Here is a 22,738-nt window from a genome sequence, read left to right as displayed (position 1 = left end):
TCTGACACTGTTTCCACTGTTTCCCCATCTATTTCCCATGAAGTGATGGGACCGGATGCCATGATCTTCGTTTTCTGAATGTTGAGCTTTAAGCCAACTTTTTCACTCTCCACTTTCACTTTCATCAAGAGGCTTTTTAGTTCCTCTTCTATTAAAGAAAATCTGAACAAAGGAAATAATTCCTCATAATTACACAGTCCTGTTAGTCTGTTTGCCTTGATTCATGTGCTTTCTGTTTTTCTGTGCCTGTGTCACTTGGCTTTATTCCATCAGGCATCCAGCCACTAATGGCAGAGCACTCTTTCTCTGCCTGCCCACTCAATTGTATTGATCAAAGCTCTGCATCCGTTCTGCAAACAAACAAACATTGTACAATATGATGTTCATGATGCTCTGTTAGACTCTGGGACCTCTCTCTAAATGTTTGTAAGTTTGGTAATAGGCTGCAGAGTACATCTGCGGGTTTGAAGAGAGACAGACACTCTTGGTTGCTTGGAGTGAGTGGTAGAGTCTGATTGATCTAGAACAGAAATTGGATCATTTGTAGAGATGTGGGTGGACCTAGAGAATGCCAAAGTGAAGTTAGTAAGAAAAAAACCCCAAATATGATATATTAATGCATATATGTGGAATCTAGAAAAACAGTGTAGATGATCTTATTTACAAAGCAGAAACAGAGACACAGAGGTCAAGAATAAATATATGGCTACCAAGCAGGGAAAAGGGTATGTGGGATGAACTGGAAGATTGGGATTGGCATATATACATTATTGATACTATGTATAAAATAGATAACTAATGAGAACATACTGTATAGATTAGGGAACTCTACTCAATGTACTGTGGAGCCCTGAATGAGAAGGAAGTCCAAAATAAAGGGGATCTTCCCAGGTGGCTCAGAGTGGTAAAGAACCTGCCTGCCAATGCAGGAGATGCAGGAGACACAGGTTTGATTCCTGGGTTGGGAAGATCTCCTGGAGAAGGAAATGGCAACCCACTCTAGTATTCTTGCCTGGGAAATCCCACAGACAGAGGAGCCTGCGGGCTACAGTCCATAGGGTCGCAACTGAGCATACATGGCTGATTCATTCTGCTGTACAGCAGAAACTAACACAACATTGTAAACCAACTATTCTCCAGTAAAAATTAATTAAAAACAAAAAACAGAGCGAGCCTCTGGGTCAGATTAGAAAACCTCTACTCCTGTTCACACGGAGACTGGCCTCTTGCTTTGCCTTGTCACTGTGGGTTTTAACAACAGTAATGCTGCCATTAATCCAGAAAAGCACTTAGCTCGTCACCAGGTCACCTTACTTCAACACAGTTGCAGCTTTCCTGTGAATAAAAACACCGTAATCCACAAATAACCTGCCCGGTGTGTCAGCTGCTGTATCACAACGTCCACGTGACTTGAGGAAACGCTCCAAGTGTTTTCAAACTAAAGAAAGAACAGGAGAAAAGAGAGAGAGTCAAAGAAAATAGAAGAAAAGGGAATCTTTCTTATTCGAACTTAAAGAGACTTTTCTTATTTGTTTAAGCAAGGTCATGACATTCTTTTAGAGACATTGAATAAAGGTCTTTATTGTATTTTATTCATCGAAGTAACTCAATTACTTGCTTTACGCCCTAAAAGGATAGAGTTAAAAATAATTAGAATAGAGTTTCTAATCTTCTGAAAAGCTCTGTTTATTTATTTAAATTGAAGTATAGTTGATTTGCAATGTTGTTACTTCAGGTGTACAGCAAAATGATTCCGTTATACATACATGCATATATATATGCATACACACATACGTATTTATCCAGATTCTTTTCCCTTATAGGTTGTTACGAAATACTGATTATAGTTCCCTATGCTATGCAGTAGGTCCAAATCTCTGTTTTGTTTTTGAAGCTTAGGAAGCATTTTCTCAAGATAAATGTCACTGCCCCCAAATTATCCCACTCACTTGATTATATTTGCACTAATCCCAATCCATGCAGACCTAGGATCAACACCAACTGTATTTAAATCTCCACCATCTGAAATGGTCATTTTGTCTGATTTGCTGGAGGCTTCATCCAGTCAGACATATAAATCTCCAGAGGAATTTCTTAAGATGAGTTAAAATATGACACATCCCTCTCCCCAGGGTAGAAACTATATTATAAAAACCAGTTATGTCTCACCTGGCGGATGAAGAAGGAAAGTGACTCACCACGAATGTCTGTGGTTCCCAAGGTGAGGTCTAAGGAGGAGGAACAGCAGCACCTGGGAACTTAAAGTGGAATTTCTCAGGCCCCACCCCAGACCTCCTTTCTGAGACACTGGTAACTGAAGCAGGTTCCATCCCTGGGTTGGGAGTATCCCCTAGAGGAGGAAATGGCAACCCACCCCAATATTCTTGTCTGGGAAATCCCATGGACAGAGGAGCTTGGCCAGCCACAGTTCATGGGGTGGCAAAAAGTTGGACACGACTGACTGAGCACACATTCACAATTGGTGTTTTAACAAGCCCTCTGAGTCTGACGCTTGCTCAAATTGCAAACCCTTGATGTGGGAAAATGCTGAGGGTATGTGGATGTCAGACCAACTGACAAGGCTTCAGAAACACTAAGCATCTTGTGAGTTCATTTGTTAGGCTCTGCAACCTCTCTCTAAATGTTTGTAAATTTTTAAATATACTGCATTTTATAACTACATTAAATTTGCTTTATTTCAAAGATATGTACAGGAAACAGTAGTTTCTAGTACAACCCAAATATCCCCAAGCTTTTCAAGCATCTAGATAAAAATAAGGTCTCATGAACATTGATACTGGTGTTTCACTGGCATATTTGTCCTACCTGTAAATCTCAGGGTCTCCCCACCCAAGGGCATGGCTAGTTAAACTGGCAGGTTGCAAAGCCTTGCATGGGCCCCTCTCTACCTCAGGGAGCTCCCCCTATTTTTGGAAATTGGGTTTGGGCAAGGGTGGAAGAGTAAGAAGGGTGGGCTTGGGGATTTGTTTGTGTTTTACCAATGATGGGAGCAGATTGATAAAGGAATGAAACATCTGTGCCTCAGTTAAGAGAAGGTTCTGCAGCCTTGGTTGCTGTTGGAGGTAGTCACAGAATTGATGTCCAACAATAATCAGTATCAAGGCTACAAAGAACAAAGAGCTTTTTGAGGGGTCTTAAAAATTACAATTTGGGAGACAGATTCAGGTAAAACCAAGTGAAAGACTCTTCTGGGGAAGAGAGTCAGACACTTAAAAAAGCAAAAGCCATAAGATTGTTCAATAATTATCATTGACTTTGGTGCAGGGAAGGAAATTTTTTTTAATGTCATTAATTAATTAGTTAATGTTGGCTGTGCTGGGTCTTCGTTGCTGCGAGGGCTCTCCTCTCGTTGCTCTGAGTGGGAGCTACTCTCTAGCTGTGTGCTTAGGCTCCTCATCGCGGTGGCTTCTCTTGTTGGGGAGCACGGGCTCTAGAGCATGTGGGCTTCAGTAGTTGTAGCACCTGGGCTTAATAGTTGCAGCTCGCAGGCTCTAGAGCACAGGCTCAGTAGTCGTGGCACAGGGGTTAGTTAGCAGCATGTAGGATCTTCCCAGACCAGGGATCAAATCTGTGTCTCCTGCATTGGCAGGTGAATTCTTTACCACTGAGCCACCAGGCAAGTCCAAAAAAGGAAATATTTGTCCTTAAGGGATAGGCCGTCACCAGTTATTTTAGGGAAATCCAATAAGTATCTTGAGTTTCTGGAACACTGGGCAGATTCTCTGGACACCTGCTTTAGATGGTAAGTGATCAAAAGTCAGGTTCCATCCAGGCTGAGACGTGTGTCAAGTCACACTTTCTCGATGGCCTCCTGGCTCCATTTGAGAGCATTCTCTCAGCAATACCAACCCCATTTTGATTCTGCTTTCACAACTGTGGGCCTGCAGGCCCATCCTAACAGCTCTACCCTCCTCACTGGGCCCCTTTTCACAATATCTCACTTGCACCCTATTCTGGGAAAGTGTTCTTCGTGATCCAGAGGCACAGTGCAATGGGTTGGTTGGCTATTCTTCATCATGGAACCTCCTCCTCACCATCTCCCTAGTCCACTTAACATCCCTTCAGTGAGTACTTCTGGAGCTCTTCATGTCTGGAAATACACCTATGAGCAAAATATAGAGCCTTCATGCAGCTTTCTTGAAGAAGCTCCATGGAGCTTTCATGGTGTATTCATTGTCATGGCAATCCTAGCGCAGGTTGGAAAAGAATTTCCAGACACAGAGCATTTCAGAAGGAAGTGAGTTTATTAAGAGTAAACAGCAGAGGTCATGTGGGTGCTGCAAACACAGTGGGATGACTTCCTGACAGAACTGGGAAAGCCAACACTTCGTGGGTTGGTAGGAAATTTTTATAGCCTCAAGACAGAGAAGTTTCCTGCTGGAGGTTGGCATCAGGTGATTGGTTAGGGTGCTATAGGGTGAGCACTGAGGTGGGCATTTTGCCTAATATGGAGTCAGGAAGCTCGCTGGTGATGATCAGGGGCCTTTTGGCAACGGTTACAAAGGGGCTTATTCAGTTCTGGAGATGACCGTGTTTCTGGGCTCCCCTTTTGTAGCCTTCATGCCAGGTCTTGCACCAGTAGCCTTGGAATAGGACTCCACATTCATGTCTTCATGGAGCTTACATGGAATGGAAAAGAAAGACAATAAAGAAATAAATTGTATAGTGGCAGGTAGTGACACTATTTTTTTCAAGTCCCTTGGGAGTCTCACATGTGTGTTCAGCACCAGGTCCACCCATTTCTTTCATTCTGGACTTTCTCTCACCATAAGAACACATCCCCTCACCACCATGTGAGGGCATGGCTGTGGCACCCCTTGGTGGAAAAGTTCTGTTCTGTGGTCCCTGCTGGCTGCTGCTTCTCAGGAGTTCTGCGTAATCTGGACTAGAAAGCAGGTCTACCGATAAGGTGGAGATCTGCTGGTTTTGTCTTCCTAGTACCTCTACCAGAGAAGGCAATGGCAACCCACTCCATTTGCCTGGAGAATTCTTGCCTGGAGAATCCCAGGGACGGGAGCCTGGTGGGCTGCTGTCTATAGGGTCGCACAGAGTCAGACACGACTGACGTGACTTAGCAGCAGCAGCAGCAGTACCTCTACCCCATCCTAAATCTTGGAGGTATGATGATATGACCTTGACCCAGGCTGGGCCAGCCATGGTATCCCTTCCTCCTGTCCACAGCAATTTTTCCTGAAAAATGGTACATGACCCAAAAGTCATGAAAGCTAGTCAGAGCTCTTTTATGACATTTGATATATAGATGATTAGAAAAACTCTCTTTCCACTTGGATGAACCTTAACGTGATGAACCCTACTCCAAGACATGGAGTAAGTGTATGTAAGAAGCAACTGAAGCACATAGAGAAATGAGACAAGAGAGCCCTGTTGGCATATATGGATGTACCACGTCTCATTGTTCCCCCAACAAGTTCCCTCCCTGTACCTAATTACATGAGGTAATACAGATCCTTTCACACTTGAGTTACTTTCAGTTATTTGCAGCTGAAAATAATAATTGTATGCTAAGCCCACATTAATCATATCAACTACTTTGACATGGACTGATGCTAGGGAAAAGAAGCCAGCATTTATTATACAAAAATTACAGCAGCAATAAAACAAACCCTGCCTTTGACAAAACACCATATTAACATCATAGTAATAAGTTAATACAATTTTATTACACCTTATAAATTAACTATTAATTCTTGCCTGAAAAAAAAATGCACCAGCACATATGAGATTCCCTTGAAAGGGCTCACAGACCATCAGGGAACTTCTAATTAAAACAGACATCTTTTGTAAACTTGAACGAATTTTCACATGGATGAAACTTTGTTTTATGCAGCTAGTCCCATCAAATATAAAATCTCCTAACCCTAGCAAATATCAAATCTCTTGTTAAATATTATTAAATATTGATGATGCTATTTTAAAACAGGATTATAAAAGCTGCATTCAGACTAGCATCATTCTTCAAAGTAATTTCTTAAAAGCATCATAAAATAGAACTATTGTCTATTCATATCATTTGCATTGTACTCATATCCATTAAACTGACAAGATCTTCAGGCTTTTCTCTCTTATAATTACCTATAGTTTATGCTTTTTTTTTTTTAATTAAACAGGTTCTTAGGTTTCATTTATTCTTTTACTTGATCACTTTAGGTTGGTCATGATAGTAAAAGTGCTTTTCTTTGCATAGTGGTATTTGGCATTTAGGGCTTCCTGGGTAGCTCAACTGGTAAAGAATCTCTGCAATTCAGGAGACCCTGGTTCCATTCCTGAGTCAGGAAGTTCCCACGAAGAAGGGATAAGCTACCCACTCCAGTGTTCTTGGGCTTTCCTGGTGGCTCAGACAATGAAGAATCCGCCTGCAGTGCAGGAGAGCCCGGTTGGATCCTTGGGTTGGGAAGATCCCCTGAAAGAGGGTATGGCAACCCACTCCATCACCATCAGCAAAGTGTGTGCAAATCACAACCATAACCACATCTTGGAATTTCAAGGCACTAATAGAATGGCAGAGCACTAACTGTGCATTTGAAAGACTGTGCCCATAAAATGTGGCCCGCAGGAGACCAGATTCAAGTGTTCTTTCCCAAATCAGAAAGCTTTCCCCTTCCATTAAATAAACGTAGTTCTAGGTGATTTCTTCTTTTACTTATACAAAACACACACGCGAAACTGGAAAGTTATTGGAACCTAGGGGACTGAAAGCATAAGGCAAAAAAGGGAAGAAACCTAAAATGCCCCTTGCAAACCTCATCCCTCCGTTGGGCTGGAGGACCAGGGATGTGGAGGAGAGGCGCTAGAGTCATTTCCACAACTCCCGCGCCCCTGCGCCGCAGCCTCCAGGCCGTAGGGGCCGCTGCAGCGCCGAGTTTGCGGAGTGCGCTGAGACGCTCTCTCCCGCAGGAGGAGACGAGACGGAGTGCGGCGGGCGGGCAGAGGTGACCCCGCGACAGGTGAGCGGCGGAAGGGGTTGGCGTGGCGGGGTCGGGGACGAGGTGGCCGCTCCACAGCGGTCTTGATCCTGTCCTTGGCGGGCCCTACCGCCCTGTGGACCTCGTTCCCAGGTGCATGGATTCGGACTCGGGGGCGTTCTCTCGAGGCCCCCTCTTTCCCGGTACAGTCGTCGCCACTCGGTGAACTCCCAGAGCTGGATCTGGAAGTTTCTGACCCCACGGGGCGCGTGTCTCGCCCCATACGTGGACACCTCCACCCAAAGAACCTTCTCATATTCTGGACAGTTTTTTTGGTATCCCACCTCACCAAACTCCTAATTAGGGGAAAGTGGTTTTGTAATTTTTTCACGTGAGTTTCCTCTTTGCTTTTTAAGTGTGTTTACAGTCCTGTGTCTCCCCTGCAAGACAATGTCTAGAACTCAATTGAATGCAGTTTCTTTTTCTGGAGGCTTCAAAGGCATCTGTCTTTGACTAATAGCAAGATGTAGTGTAGGTCCAGGAGAAGGCGATGGCACCCCACTCCAGTACTCTTGCTTGGAAAATCCCATGGACGGAGGAGCCTGGTAGGCTGCATGCAGTCCATGGGGTCGCAAAGAGTCAGACACGACTGAGTGACTTCACTTTCACTTTCCACTTTCATGCATTGGAGAAGGAAATGGCAACCCACTCCAGTGTTCTTGCCTGGAGAATCCCAGGGACGGGGGAGCCTGGTGGGCTGCTGTCTGTGGGGTCGCACAGAGTCGGACACGACTGAAGCGACTTAGCAGCAGCAGCAGCAGCAGCAGTGTAGGTCCCACAATATGGGGAAGGCAGCGGACCCAAATAATACTTTACAGCCCTCAGATTGTTGGCAACATCCTTTGTAAATAACATTCCTTGTCAGTATCTGTCTCTAGGTATGGTAAATTTCAAGGGATTAAAAAAAGAATAACTTTTACCATTAAAAACAACAAATACAGAGTTCATCTTTAAAATTTAAAACCCAAAAGAGAGGGGACATATGTGTATCTATCTGATTCATGTTGATGTATGACAGAACCAACACAGTATTGTAAAGCAATTATCCTTCAATTAAAAATAAATTTAAAAAAATTAAGTGATTATAATTTTATGCTTCGTTGGAATATTAATTACTCAGCCATAAAAATGAACGAAATTGGGTCATTTGTAGAGAAGTCGTTGAACCTGGAGTCTGTCATACAGAGTGGAGAAAATCAGAGAGAGAAAAACCAATATTGTATATTAATACATGTATATAGAATCCAGAAAATGGTACTGATGAAGCCATTTGCAGGATAGGAATAGAGAGACAGATGTAGAGAACAGACTGTGGATGGTGAGGGGGGCTGGGAAGAGGAGGGTGAGACAAATGGAGAGAGTAGCATTGACACACATAGGCTACCTTGTTGTAAAATAGCCCGACGCTGCTGTATAGCACAGGAAGCTCAGTTCAGTGCTCTATGAGACTAGAGGGGTGGACAAGGGTGGGGTGAGAGACTCAAGAGAGGGGGGATATATGTATACATATAGTTGATTCACTGTTGTTATGCAGCAGAAACTAACACTAAAGCAATTATACTCCAATTGAAACATTTTGTTCCATTTCTTCAATCTTATAATGACTTAGAAATGCTGAGTCTTAACGATTTAGGAGTGAAGTGGTGGACCAGTGGTTGGCTGGAACATGAGTGACCTGGATTATCTCACTCTTCCATGGGCAAAGACAATCAATCTCTTTTGGTTTAGATTTGTTTAGAAAAAGGGATTGAATTAATTGGTGGAGATGAAAATAGCTACTATTTGTTGAACTTCTGTTATGTCCTTTAAAAAATGTTACCTCATTTAATCTACAAAGTCATTCTATGCAGTAGGTAATATCCCTTTTATAAAAGTGCAAACTGAAGCTCAGAGAAGTTGTCACTCAAAAACATACACTTAATAGGTAGCAAAATTGGAATTTGCAGCAATGGTACATTCCCTTAAGACAGAAAGCTGTCTGATTCTGTCCTGAACTTGTGTATTCTAAATCAAATTATTTTTAAGGTGTCCTGCCCCAAACTTCAAGTTATTTTCTTAAATTCTGAAATAGTGTGGTATGTGAAACAAAAATAACAAGTACATTATATATCCTTAAAGTATTTTATCCATTTTATAATTCCCCTAAGGCTTTTATTTAATAAAAGCAAGGCTTTATTGCTGGTATTCCTTTTCACCAGTATTCTGTGATTCTGACCTTTTTTTTTTTTTTCCATTTATCTTCTGTTCAGATGCTTATTTCAAAATGAATATCTAAGGATTAAGTTTCTCACCAAAGTAACTCATATTCTTTATATCTTGGTCTAATTTTTATGTCATGCCAGTTTTGTGCCAGCAAATTGTTTAATATCAGCGGCCAAGTACATTCTGGATTATCCCACAGAGCTGGAATTTTAATAAAGGAGAGAAAATGGTTTAAATTTTCTGCTGCCTAAGATCATCTTTGTACAGTCTCGTACAGTGTATTCGTTCTGGGGGCATGATTTTCACTCATACTTTAGGGCGTTGCTACAAAGAGGCCGCTGCTTCCTTTCTCATCACATATTGCCTTCCCCAGAGAAGGGGCAGGAGAAAAAGGTAAAGAACCTTTTGCTGGGAGGGACGTATGAAGTAAATGCAGTTTAGTTTAGATCTTTTTTTTTTTTAAAAAGCTTTTAGATTGGAGTATAGTTTCTTTACAATGCTGTGTTAGCTGCAGGTGTGCAGCACAATGTATGATTTAGTTATACATACGTTTTTTCCAGATTCTTTCCCCTTATAGTTTATTACAAAACACTGAGGGTAGCTCCCTGTGTTATACAGTACATCCGTGTTGATTATTTTATATATAGTTGTGTATGTTAATCCCAGATTCCTAATTTATCCCATGCTACCATTCCCTTTTTTGTAACCATAAGTTTGTTTTCTATGTCCGTGAGTCTTTTTCTGTTTTATAAATAAGTTTGTATCATTTAGATTCCATGTATAAGTGATATCATATGGTATTTGTCTTTCTCTTTCTGACTTACTTTGCTTAGTATGATCTCTAGGTCTATCCATTTTGCTGCAAATGGCATTATTTCATTTTTTTGTTGTTCAGTTGCTCAGTTGTGTCCAAATCTTTGCTACCCCATGGACTGCAGCACACCAGGCTTCCCTGTCCTTCACCATCTCCCAGAGCTTGCTCAAACTCATGTCCATTGAGTCAGTGATGCCATCCAGCCATCTCATCCTCTGTTGTCCTCCTCTCCTCCTGCCTTCAGTCTTTCCCAGCATGAGGGTCTTTTCCAGTGAATCAGTTCTTCGCATCAGGTGACCAAAGTATTGGAGCTTCAGCTTCAGCATCAGTCCTTACAATGAATATTCAGGACTGATTTCCTTTAGGATGGACTGGTTGGATCTCCTTGCAGTCCAAGGGACTCTCAAAAGTCTTCTCCAACATCACAGCTCAAAAGCATCAATTTTTCAGCATTCAACCTTCTTTTTAGTCCAACTCTCACATCTATATAGCTTTAACTATATGGACCTTTGTCGGCAAAGTAAGGTCTCTGCTTTTTAAATACAGTATCTAGGTTTGTCATAGCTTTTCTTCTTTCATTTTTTAGGACTAAGTAATATTCCATTGTATATATGTACCACATCTTTATCCATTGATCTGTTGATGGACATTTAGGTTGCTTACATGGCTTGGCTATTGTCAATAGTGCTGCAGTGAACACTGGAGTGCATGTATCTTTTTGAATTATGGTTTTCTCTGGGTATATGTGCAGGAGTGGGATTGCTGGATCATATAGTAGCTCTATTTTTAGTTTTTAAAGAAGCCTCCATACTGCTGCACCAGTTCACACTCTCATAAACAGTGATGGAGGTTTCCCTTTTCCCCACATCCTCTCCAGCATTTATTATTTGTAGATTTTTCAATGATGGACATTCTGAACAGTGCTAGGTGATACCTCACTGTGATTTTGATACTCTGATAGTTAGCAGTGTTGAGCACCTTTTCATGTGGTTTTTGGCCTTCTGTATGTCTTCTTTGCAGAAATGTCTTTTTAGGTCTTCTGCCCATTTTTTGTTTGGGTTGTTTGATTTTTTTTTTTTTTTGGATATTGAGCTGCATGAACTATTTGTATGTTTGGAAATTAATCTCTTGATCACATGATTTGTAAGTATATTTTCCCGTCTTTGATTGTCTTTTCATTTTGTTTATGGTTTCCTTTGCTGTGCAAAAGCTTTTAAGTTAATTACATCCCATTTGTTTATTTTTGTTTTTATTTTCATCACTGTAGTAGGTGGATCCTTTGGGATCCAAAAAGATATTGCTGAGACTTACGTCAAAGAATGTTCTGCCTGTATTTTCCTCTAAGAGTTTTATAGTATCCAGTGTTAAACTTAGGTCTATAATCCATTTTAAGTTTGTGTTTGTGTATGGTGTTAGAGAATCTTCTAATTTCATTCTTTTACATGTGGCTGTCCAGTTTTCCCAGCACCAGTTGTTGAAGAGACTTGTCTTTTGGCCAGGAGAGACATATGAAGTACATACAGCTTAGTTTAGATCTTTTTTTATAGGCAGGTATGAAAAACGCAAGTCTCTTCTATTAAAAAAAATTATGTACACAATTTCTTATTTAAGGGAACAAGAAATGGGTGATGGAAAAAAATGAAGAAGAAATAAGAACAGGGCACCTGGACAGATTGCACAGCCGTGGGGTGGCCCATGGGATACCTAACTTACTGAATGTTTTAGAGGTCAACTGGCACAGAAATTAATCACCAAATTGGCCAGCAGCAGTGCAGTGTCAAGTTCCTATCATCCCCGCTAGTGTGTGTTTGTGTGTGTGTGTATGTGCATGCACGCACGTGTGCACACTAGAGAGAGAGAGTCCCCTTTTTAACACAATAAATGCGGGTCCTTGCTTAAAAATAAACTCATCTTGAAAACAAGTATATCTAGAGATGGATCAATATCACATGTGAATAAGTAAGTGTGATTTACCTCACGCTTTGCAGTGGGGAAAAAAAGAGTAAGAGAAGAAGTGGGAGAAAGTGATGGGGGAACTTAGAAGCTCTAATGGATGTGTGTCAGATGGTAACTGTTTTTGAGGTACTGTCCACTCACTGTTGGAATAGGTTGTTGCTGTGCTTTGAATTCATGATTAGTTCTGTAGCTTTTAAAATTACAACTTATATCAGCTCTGATTAACACACCTGTGAAGAAACAACTAAGGTTTTGCATTTTATATACTTATTCAACCACGACATCTTGCATGTCTTTCACAGTCATATTCCTACCGTTCTGTGGGCCAGGCATGTGAGGAGATAGAAAAGAACATTTTCTTACATGAAAAGTCTCATTTTGTTCTGTTCGTATTACAAATTCTTACCTAATAAATCCCTTTTTGGCCTCAGTAATCTGTCTCTCTTTATTTAAAGTATCAGTCAGTCATTCAGTTCAGTCACTTAGTTGTGTCCGACTCTTTGTGACCCCATTGACTGTAGCACGCCAGGCTTCCCTGTTCACCATCTCCCGGAGCTTTCTCAAACTCATGTTCATCTACTCGGTGATGCCATCCAACGATCTCATCCTCTGTCATCTTCTTTTTCCTCCTGCCTTCAATCTCCCAGCATCAGGGTCATTTCCATTGAGTCAGTTCTTCACATCAGGTGGCCAAAGTAATGGAGCTTCAGCTTCAACATCAGCCTTCCAGTGAATATTGAGGACTGATGTCCTTTAGGATTGTCTGGTTTGATATCTTTGCAGTCCAAGGGACTCTCAAGAGTCTTCTCTGACACCACAGTTCCAAAGCATCAATTCTTCAGCACTCAGTTTTCATTATGGTCCAGCTCCACATTCATACATGAATTAAAGTCAGTAGTTCTAAAGTATAAGATTCTAAAATAATTTCCAAATCAAAGATTTGTCATATTTAGGGAGTATTTTGCCATACTGTAATAGAAATGCACTGACCAGTCCTAAGTATAATAAATAAATAGTTTTATATTTAACTAAAATAATATTGGTATAATTATTTTCGTAAATGTAAGGGGTGTGTGTGTGTGGTTGCATGCACGCACGCTTCATCACTCAGTCATTTCCGACTCTGTGACCCCATGGGCTGTAGCCCACCAGGCTCCCTCATCCATGGAGATTGACCAAGCAAGAATAGAAGGTTGTTAAAATTTTTTGTTAGTTCCGTGAGTGGTATAAACAAGTTCATGAACTTTGGGGAGAACTGTTGGAGCATCTGCAGTGACTGTGGCACATACAAAGAGAAGCGGCAACAGAACTGAGCAGTCTTATACCAGGCCTAGTAAAAGAGTGATATATGATAGAAAGTAGTACTTTCATTGGGCTTCCCTGGTAGCTCAACTGGTAAAAAATCCATCTACAATGCCGGAGACCCTGGTTTGATTCCTGGGTTGGGAAGATCCCCTGGAGAAGGGATAGGCTCCCCACTCCAGTATTCTTGGACTTCCCTGGTGGCTCAGACAGTAAAGAATCTGCTTGTAACGTGAGAGACCTGGGTTTGGAAGACCCCCTGGAGGAGAGTATGGCAACCCATTCCAGTATTCTTCCCTGGAGACTCTCCATGGACAGAGGAGCCTGGCAGACTACAGTCCATGAGGTTACAAAGAGTCAGATGTGACTGAGCGACTAAGCACAATACTCTCATATGTTCCTAAAAATATCACAAACAATGAAAATTGTGGTATGTTAAATCTTTTAAAATATAGTGTGGTAGGTAATTCTTTAATTTGTAAAAGTCACTCAGTCATGTCCGACCCTTTGTGACCCCATGGACTATACAGTCCATGGAATTCTCCAGGCCAGAATTCACTGGAGTGGGTAGCCTATCCCTTCTCCAGCAGATCTTCCTGACCCAGGAATTGAAAAGGGGTCTCCTGCATTGCAGGTGGATTCTTTACTATCTGAGCTACCAGGGAAGCCCTTTAATTTGTAAAAGTCCCTTTCAATAAACATTTGCAGTAGTTTCCAGCCTATGTATTCTTTAATTGTCATTTCTGGCAAAGAGTTTAACATGAACAGTTTAACGTAAATGGAATGTTGGTGTCTAGAGTTTACAGTATAATAAATACTACCTTGATTGCTTATTTACTTGTTTCATCACAAAGTAAATGTAGGTTCAGCTAAGGAAAGAGAGAATCTTGTGCAAAATACAATATATATATATATATATATATATATATATGTATATATATATATATATATGTATATATATATATATATATATATATATATATAGCAGAGAGGCTATCTCCCAGGCGATAGACCTCAGTAAGATCCCCAAATAAAACTTATCTTGCAACTTTAAGTTTGTGCATTTTTCTTCAGTTTACAGTTTCAAGAAATTCACCTAAGAAATGTGCATGTGAGTGGACCGCTGGTTCAGCAGAAAACATTGGAGTTTTTTGGTAACCTTGGGCATGATGTGTTAGAAGCATGTGCTGGCTGAACAGGTTTCAGGCATATTATGGAATTGTTTCAGAAGTTGTCTGTAGTGGAAAAAAAAAATCACTGTTCCAATAGAGAAAATTAGTAACTTGAATGCTGTTGAAATTTTTTTTTTAATTTTATTTTATTTTTAAACTTTACAATATTGTATTAGTTTTGCCAAATATCGATATACCCGCGTTCCCCATCCTGAACCCTCCTCCCTCCTCTCCCCTCCCTCTGGGTCGTCCCAGTGCACCAGCCCCAAGCATCCAGTACCGTGCATGAAATTTTTTAAAAATTGCTAGTTACTGCTTGAATGATGTGTTAAATGCTGATGAACCAAGTGTTTTATGAGTTGTTACCTCATATAATTCATGTCCAAAGTGGACTTCAAAGAAGAGGTAAATAGAGGTTAATGATCATTCTTTTCTGCTGTAATGCATCGCGGTTGGAAGAGATGAGACCACTTGTCATTGGCAAGTCAATTAACTCTCAGGGCTTCAGAAATGTTCATTTGCTCCCCAGTAATGATGAAGCCAGTATACATGTCTAGAGAACATGAGGTTTATTTGATGAATAGCTGAGAATGGTTGGTAAGAGGAAGATAGGAGTGAAAAGCAAGATCCTCTTGCTGATGGACACCTGCTCTGCCCAACACACCCCCGTGTTTGGATCACATGTGTTGAGTTTTCTCATTGACTAATCTTTTTCACTTTTGAAAAAACTGGACTCCTAAGTTTCTCCATAAGTAATAAGGTTGCAGAAATATTGCTTTTATAAAGACTGTAAAATGGGAAACTTAATACTTGAATAAACAAAGTCCCAACAAGTGTTTAAATGTGAGTGTTTGACTCTCATTTTATAACATTTACTGAGGGTTCAGCATTTCCCCCAAAGAATTTTATTATATTGTCATGAATCTCAGCCATTCTTTGGAAAGCTTCTTTCCCTATCTTTTCCCTTCCAAACTTCCCCCCACCCACCCCACCAGCATTCGGTGGCAGGATTGGTAAGAATAACCTTTTGCCCAGTAGTATGTAGAAGAAAAAAATATTCACGAAGTGTTGACATTCTAGCAGGGAGAACCAGAAGCCAAAAGACATACTTGGATCTATTAGGATAGATTCTGAGTAATTAAGAGAAAAATGATTTCCAATTAAGGATTAGGATAGATTCTGAGTAATTAAGAGAAAAATGATTTCCAATTAAGGAGGTAGCATAGTGTTTGTTGCCAGAGAGTGGGCGATAGAGGAGGAGTAAGGACAACAGCTGCTCACCCTTCCTGCATGGTACTGGTGCTGGGGTGACCCAGTGGAGGAAGGCAGAGGGGTGGGAAGGGAAAGTGGGAGAGGAGTCAATCTGTAGGAGGAATGGAGCGAAAGAATGCTCATGCCTCTTAGGTTGGTGTCCTGAAAGGGCTGTTGGAAGGTGAAGAATGGTGAAAATGGAAGGAAATTAAGAAGGTATGGATAACCCACTGGCCACTCCTACCCTTAGTACCCCCTTCATTTAGCAAGATACAGCGTGACTCATACCTCACTAGTTCCACGAGATGAAAAATAACCATTTTACCAAACAAAACCTAAAGGCCATTTACAAAGTACGTGTTATACAAAGTAATAAAAGAATTGACCATCACTTTTGATATATATCTAGACCGGAATTTGAAAAAAGGCTGAATATAGAATGATTTTTTTAAGAGCATTATCAGAAAAACATAACTTTGAAGGGAAAAAAAGTCTCTGATTTTATTTTTAGGTATTAAATCATCGTTAGTCAAGATGTCTTCAGCACCTGAGCCTCCAGCCTTTAAAAAGGAGCCGCCCAAGGAGAAAGACCTGGGAAACATAGGGCTCAGAGGGGTCCGCACCACAACCTTATTTCGAGCTGTGAATCCAGAGCTCTTCATTAAACCTGTAAGAAATTATCCGGGATAAGACTTTATGTTCAATTTACCTAGGCTTTCAGAAATAGAAAGTTCTAATTTTCCTGTCACATTTGATTTTATCACGGATATTTGATGTTAACTAGTGCCATCTATGGGGTCACACAGAGTCGGACACAACTGAAGGGACTTAACAGCAGCAGCAGCAGCAGTAAGACCTCTCTGTGGATAAGAAGTAGATGGAAGGAAAATCTTAAATGCTGTTTCACTAAATATACATATAAAACTAATTATTTTGAGGGTGTTTGAGAATTTAAATGGTAAATAGTTGAATTTTAATCAACTGATCAAATTCCTGTTTAAATTTTATTTTAATAGCTGCATTGATTTTAAGGAAACTTGTTTGATTGGGTACTATTAAGTAAATAAGGCCTTCCATTGAAACAAAGAAAACAGAATGGAAATCTGATCAGTCTACAATTCCAGGCTTATTAATAATGTTTTAACCTAGGAGATTTTGCAAACATATATTGAAAAATATGAAAACATGCATTTATACACTGTTAGGGAGTTAGCTAATTATATTTTTGTAGCAAGTTACTGAATACATTTGATTTGTTAAGTTTTATTTTTTGAAAAATGCAAATCAAGTCATAAAATTTACTTAAATGTTTGAATTTGATTAGAATTTTAATAACATAGTTACCAGTATAAACTGTTTGAAAGTTAAATAGGTCAATTTAGCAATCAAATCATTAAATCAAGGTAGAATGTTTTAAAAACTTTGAACTAATGTGTTTTTTTACTTGCCAAGTACAGTTCAAGAACTGCAAAAGTAAGCTGCTCTGAGCGAGTGGCCTTTCTCAGATGTCCATCCCACTGAAAAAGTTTGACCTTGATTTTTTTTGATGATTAAGAATAGTAATGAAACAGAAGCAGAAATGATAACAGAAGCAGAAAATACAGAATTGAAAAGCTTTATGATCCAGCAATCCCACTGCTGGGCATACACACTGAGGAAACCAGAAGGGAAAGAGACACATGTACCCCAATGTTCATCGCAGCACTGTTTATAATAGCCAGGACATGGAAGCAACCTAGATGTCCATCAGCAGATGAATGGATAAGAAAGCTGTGGTACATATACATAATGGAGTATTACTCACCCATTAAAAAGAATTCATTTGAATCAGTTCTAATGAGGTGGATGAAACTGGAGCCTATTATACAGAGTGAAGTAAGCCAGAAGGAAAAACACCAATACAGTATACTAACGCATATATATGGAATTTAGAAAGATGATAACAATAACCCTGTGTACGAGACAGCAAAAGAGACACTGATGTATGGAACAGTCTTATGGACTCTGTGGGAGAGGGAGAGGGTGGGAAGATTTGGGAGAAGAGCATTGAAACATGTAAAATATCATGTATGAAACGAGATGCCAGTCCAGGTTCAATGCACGATACTGGATGCTTGGGGCTAGTGCACTGGGACGACCCAGAGGGATGGTATGGGGAGGGAGGAGGGAGGAGGGTTCAGGATGGGGAGCACATGTATACCTGTGATGGATTCATTTTGATATTTGGCAAAACTAATACAATTATGTAAAGTTTAAAAATAAAATAAAATTAAAAAAATTCAGGAATTCCCTAGCTATCCCGTAGTTAGGACTCTGCCCTGTCACTGCCAAGGGCCCGCGTTCAATCCCTGGCTGGGGAACTAAAATCCCCAAAACTGTGTGGTGTGACAAAAAAAAAAAAAAAAGTAGCATCCCTTTGCCTCTTAGGGTCTTGGATTTTACACAGCAAGTCAGAGTTATTACATACAGCATATCTGTTCTATGACTGTGTTTCTTGAGGTAATAGAATAAGTTCCCGGAGAAGGGTGTGTCTGTTTTGCTGTACCTGGTATATAACATGAAAGGCTTTCTGCCAGGTTTTCATGATCCTGGGTGACAAGAAAAGCATGTAGACTTCATTCCTCACTTCTTAATAAAAATAAAAAATTTAAGGTTTGCAGATGGGAAACTTGGGCCCAAAAAAGTTAAGCAACTTCTTCACAACATAGGTAACTGAAAACTGAGCACTGGATCAATTTCCTTCTTAAAGGTGAAGGTCAGAGATGTCCCAGTTGTGATGGGAAGAAGAAGAGTCTTCCATAGTCTCTAAGTTATCAGGAGTTGAATTAACTGAATAAAGAAATGGATAAATATTAGAAATGAAATTTGACCCTAGGAATGCTGGTGTGGTACTAAAGCCTTGGCATGACGAGCGGAAAGTGCAGGAGATATTTGAGTCTCCTCAAATTGGTCTTATTGAGACCTCGTGATTTGTTTTTTTCTTTGACAGAACAAACCTGTAATGGCTTTCGGATTAATAACCATTTCGCTTTGCGTGGCTTATATCGGTTACCTACATGCGACACAGGAGAATAAGAAGGACCTCTATGAAGCTATTGATAGTGAGGGACACAGTTATATGAGGAGGAAAACATCTAAATGGGATTGATTGCGCTGGTTGCTGCAGATGAAAGTTTACTGGGGCCTCTGAAATCTTCAGCTGAAAATTAGGACCGCACAGTGTCTTGTTTGTTGTTCCAGAAGATGCTGCTGAGGAAGAAGGATGCCGATTGCAGCCAGACCCCGAGAGTGAATGTTATCCTTTCAAAATGGCAGCCATTATTGTGTTCTTTTTTCCACAGAAAGAGCTGTTCAGTATTTTAATTTTATTAAATCCTCTTTTAAAAAGTGCCATGAGAATGGAAGTCATTTTTGTGAATTATAAAGTTCTGTCCAATAAAAGTACTGCTGCTCTTAAATTTGCATGGTATTGTTAATATTTTAAGGGGAATGTGCATTTACAGCTGTTGTGAAGGTTTAGTTTTGCTATTTGCAAAGGCAGTGTTCTTTTTCTCTCTGGTGAAAAAGAAAATGATTATAAATTATTGTAAAGCCTGCAGTTAAAAACAGTTTTTACAGAATTACAGATGGGTCATATATTTCAGTTTTCCATTTCAGCTAATTTTGGTCCAGATTTTTATTTTAGTTGAAAAGATACTCCCACTCAATTACTAAAATAAAGATTAAATGAAAGAATAACCCAGAGTAATTGGAGTTGTTTAAAAAAAATAACCAGACAATGTGTTATACTGAGTATGATGTTTTTATTTGACTACAACTAAATGTTATCTATTTTGTTTTCATTGTAATTTGTTGTTTCATTGTTATTTGTATTTCATTGTTATCATTGTAATTTAATGTTACAATGATACTATAAATGTAAGACCTAGAGCATTTGGTCTTAGTTACTTGAAAACTAGTTACTTAGTTACTTGAAAACTAGAACTGCTCAGTAGATAAGGTCTAGATTTAAAGTAACTATAAGTATATGGGGTTTACCTTATACCTTTCTGATGAGGGTTCTAGATGTGTTTTATTTCTAGATATTTACCGCATTCTCCAAATCCTTGGAGTTGCATCTTAGTAAATAAATCTTGTCTCTGAAATTTTGTTTCATTTATTATTAACAAGTAAAATAATTGCAAAGGCAGAGTTTATCATCATAATGTAAGATTTAATTTCCAGTGCTTTATGGTAGTTTTATAAGATACATGAAAAAGTAATTATGTCTGATTTGTAGATATTAAAGAGCTTAGCTAATTGAGTTATCTGTATGCAACTAAATTAAATCTTTATTACTGACCCTTAAATATTTCTTTGTGAGGTCTCTCTATATAGTACACTTCATACAGTTTAAATACACTTAGGTGGTATACAATGCCTTTTAATTTAAAGTATTATCTTTTGCTGTTGGTTGGTAAAGAACTAGAGTTCTTCTGTTTTCAACTTATGCATTTAATGCCACATCATCATCATTAGAGTTCTTCTAATATTCAACAAAAGAAGTTACTGTTTGGTGGGGGAAGTATTAGTGAGCTATCAAGAGGTTATTGCAGCAAAGAAGGGCTGCAGGAACTGGGCAGAGGGCAGCCTTAAACCACGTGACTGTGTGTGAGTGAACCAGGGTAGCAGTAGATTCCACAAGGTGCGCAGCTGCGAAAAATAGTGCAAGGGAAGAATTCCATTGAATTTTAGAAACAACCTGACTTCCCTGGTGGCTTAGACGGTAAAAGTGTCTGCCTACGGTGGGAGACCCAGGTTTGATGCGTGGGTCGGGAAGATCCCCTGGAGAAGAAAATGGCAACCCACTCCAGTATTCTTGCCTGGAAAATTCCATGTACAGAGGAGCCTGGTAGGGTACAGTCCATGGTGTTGCAAAGAGTTGGGACAGGACTGAGTGACTTCACTTTCACTTTCAACCTAACTGTGCTACTGTTTATAGGTCTGTTACAAGTTCTGTAGCACGGTCTTCTATGTGCAGTGTCAAAGACTGCTTGGCTGTGGATGTTTTCATTCCTTCTCTAAAGGAAAATGAGACAAAGTCAGTGGTCTAAGGAGGGGATGCTCAGGGCAAGATGCTCAGGGCATCTTGGAGTCTGAGTTCAAGTGGTAGGAGAAATGTTTTCCAATGCAGGAATCTGGTTGAGATCGGGCAAACTGTAACATAATAGATTGTCCTGAAGCAGGTATTGATAAATGAACTGCTGGTAAGCTGCAAGCAACCTCTTAGCCCAGGGAAGTAATCTGTTCTGATAGAAGAGCCATTTGCCCAGAAGAGCAAGCAGTTTAGTTGTTAAGAATTTCCCAGTGTAAACAGTGAAGTTATTTATTGTTTAATAGCCTTATCTTCTGTAAGGCAACCAATCCTTCCTAGTTTTCTAACCAAGGAGGGGATTCTTGAGATACAGTTCTTTCCATTTTAAAACAAGACAACAAATGAATTAACTATGATTTTAAAAGCCAACCTTAGTAATTTTGAGTGCTTGCTTGCTGCTGCTGCTGCTGCTGCTAAGTCGCTTCAGTCGTGTCCGACTCTGTGTGACCCCATAGACAGCAGCCCGCCAGGCTCAGCCATCCCTGGGATTCTCCAGGCAAGAACACCGGAGTGGGTTGTCATTTCCTTCTCTAGTGCATGAAAGTGAAAGGTGAAAGTGAAGTCGCTCAGTCGTGTCTGACTCTTAGTGACCCCATGGACTGCAGCCTACCAGGCTCCTCCATCCATGGGATTTTCCAAGCAAGAGTACTGGAGTGGGGTGCCATTGCCTTCTCCGGAGTGCTCGCTTACTGAAAGTAATTTTTCCTTTAAGGTACTGTGTGATTTTCCCAGTTTTATTGCCCTGGCACAAAAGCATTATAGATAACCTGAAAAAAAATTAAACTCCTTTTTTTTAGTTCTGGCTTAAAAAATCAATTCTTTAAGTAAACATTTAACAGAAAGTATGGTAGACTGAATAATACACCTCTTTTCCCACACCACCCTAGAGATGTTTGGATCCTAATTCCAGAACCTGTAAACATGTTCATTATATGACAGAAGGGTTAAGGTTATACCAATAACCTCAGATATGCAGATGACACCACCCTAATGGCAGAAAGTGAAGAGGAACTAAAGAGCTTCTTGGTGAAGATGAAAGGAGAGTGAAAAAGCTGGCTTAAAGCTCAACATTTAGAAAAACAAAGATCCCATCACTTCATGGCAAATAGGTGGGTAAACAATGGAAACAGTGACAGGCTTTATTTTCTTGGGTTTTCAAATCACTGCAGATGGTGACTGCAGCTATGAAATTAAAATACCCTTGCTCCTTGGAAGAAACTCATTGGAAAAGACCCTGGTGCTGGGAAAGATTGAGGGCAGGAGGAGAAGGGGATGACAGAAGATGGGATGGTTGGATGGTATCATCTACTCAATGGACATGAGAAAGAGAGAGTGAAGTACTGGGTAGCCTGGTGTGCTGCAGTCCTCGGGTGCTCACAAAGAGTCAGACACGACTGGGAAAAAGAAAAACCATGGCAGAAGGAACTTGACAGATATGATTAAGTTCAGGATTTGAAATAGGGAAATGACCCTTTATTATTTGGGTGGGCCTGATATAATCACAAAAGTCCTTATAAGAGGGAGGCAGATGATGAGAGGAAGAAGCAATGTCACCCTGCAAACAAGAGGATAAGAGGCTGTATTGATGCAAGCCCATGGGCCGAGGAATGGGGACAGCCTCTGGGAGCTGGAAAAGGCAAGGAAACAGATTCTCGCTGAAGCCTCCAGAAGGAAGCAGTGCTGCCAACACCGTTGTAGACTTCTGACCTCCAGAACTGCAAGACAATGAATTTGTGTGGCTTTAAGCCACCAGTTACGTAGTCATTTGTTACAGCAGCAGAAGGAAACATACAGAAAGTATCTGGGAAATGAAGAGCTGTACCATGCTGCCTTTTGTCATGATTTCTAGTTGCTTTTATGAGCAAAGCTTGTCTTACCTAGCAACAGTTGCTAAGTAAGTTAA

The 22,738-nt window shown here is 40.2% G+C and overlaps 1 protein-coding gene across 1 annotated transcript; it reads left to right on the top strand.

Moving 5' to 3' along the window:
• Nucleotides 1-7,225: 7,225 nt before the first annotated feature.
• On the top strand, nt 7,226-19,159 carry SMIM8 (small integral membrane protein 8). The gene is made up of 3 exons (NM_001081531.2): nt 7,226-7,335; nt 16,213-16,370; nt 18,691-19,159. The coding sequence occupies exons 2-3, from the start codon at nt 16,236-16,238 to the stop codon at nt 18,847-18,849; spliced, it is 294 nt and encodes a 97-aa protein (NP_001075000.1). The 5' UTR covers nt 7,226-7,335; nt 16,213-16,235; the 3' UTR covers nt 18,850-19,159.
• Nucleotides 19,160-22,738: the final 3,579 nt, after the last annotated feature.

This window comes from Bos taurus, chromosome 9 (assembly GCF_002263795.3).
Source record: "Bos taurus isolate L1 Dominette 01449 registration number 42190680 breed Hereford chromosome 9, ARS-UCD2.0, whole genome shotgun sequence".
In the NCBI taxonomy this organism is placed as follows: domain Eukaryota; kingdom Metazoa; phylum Chordata; class Mammalia; order Artiodactyla; family Bovidae; genus Bos; species Bos taurus.
This window is presented reverse-complemented; position numbering and strand designations above follow the sequence as displayed.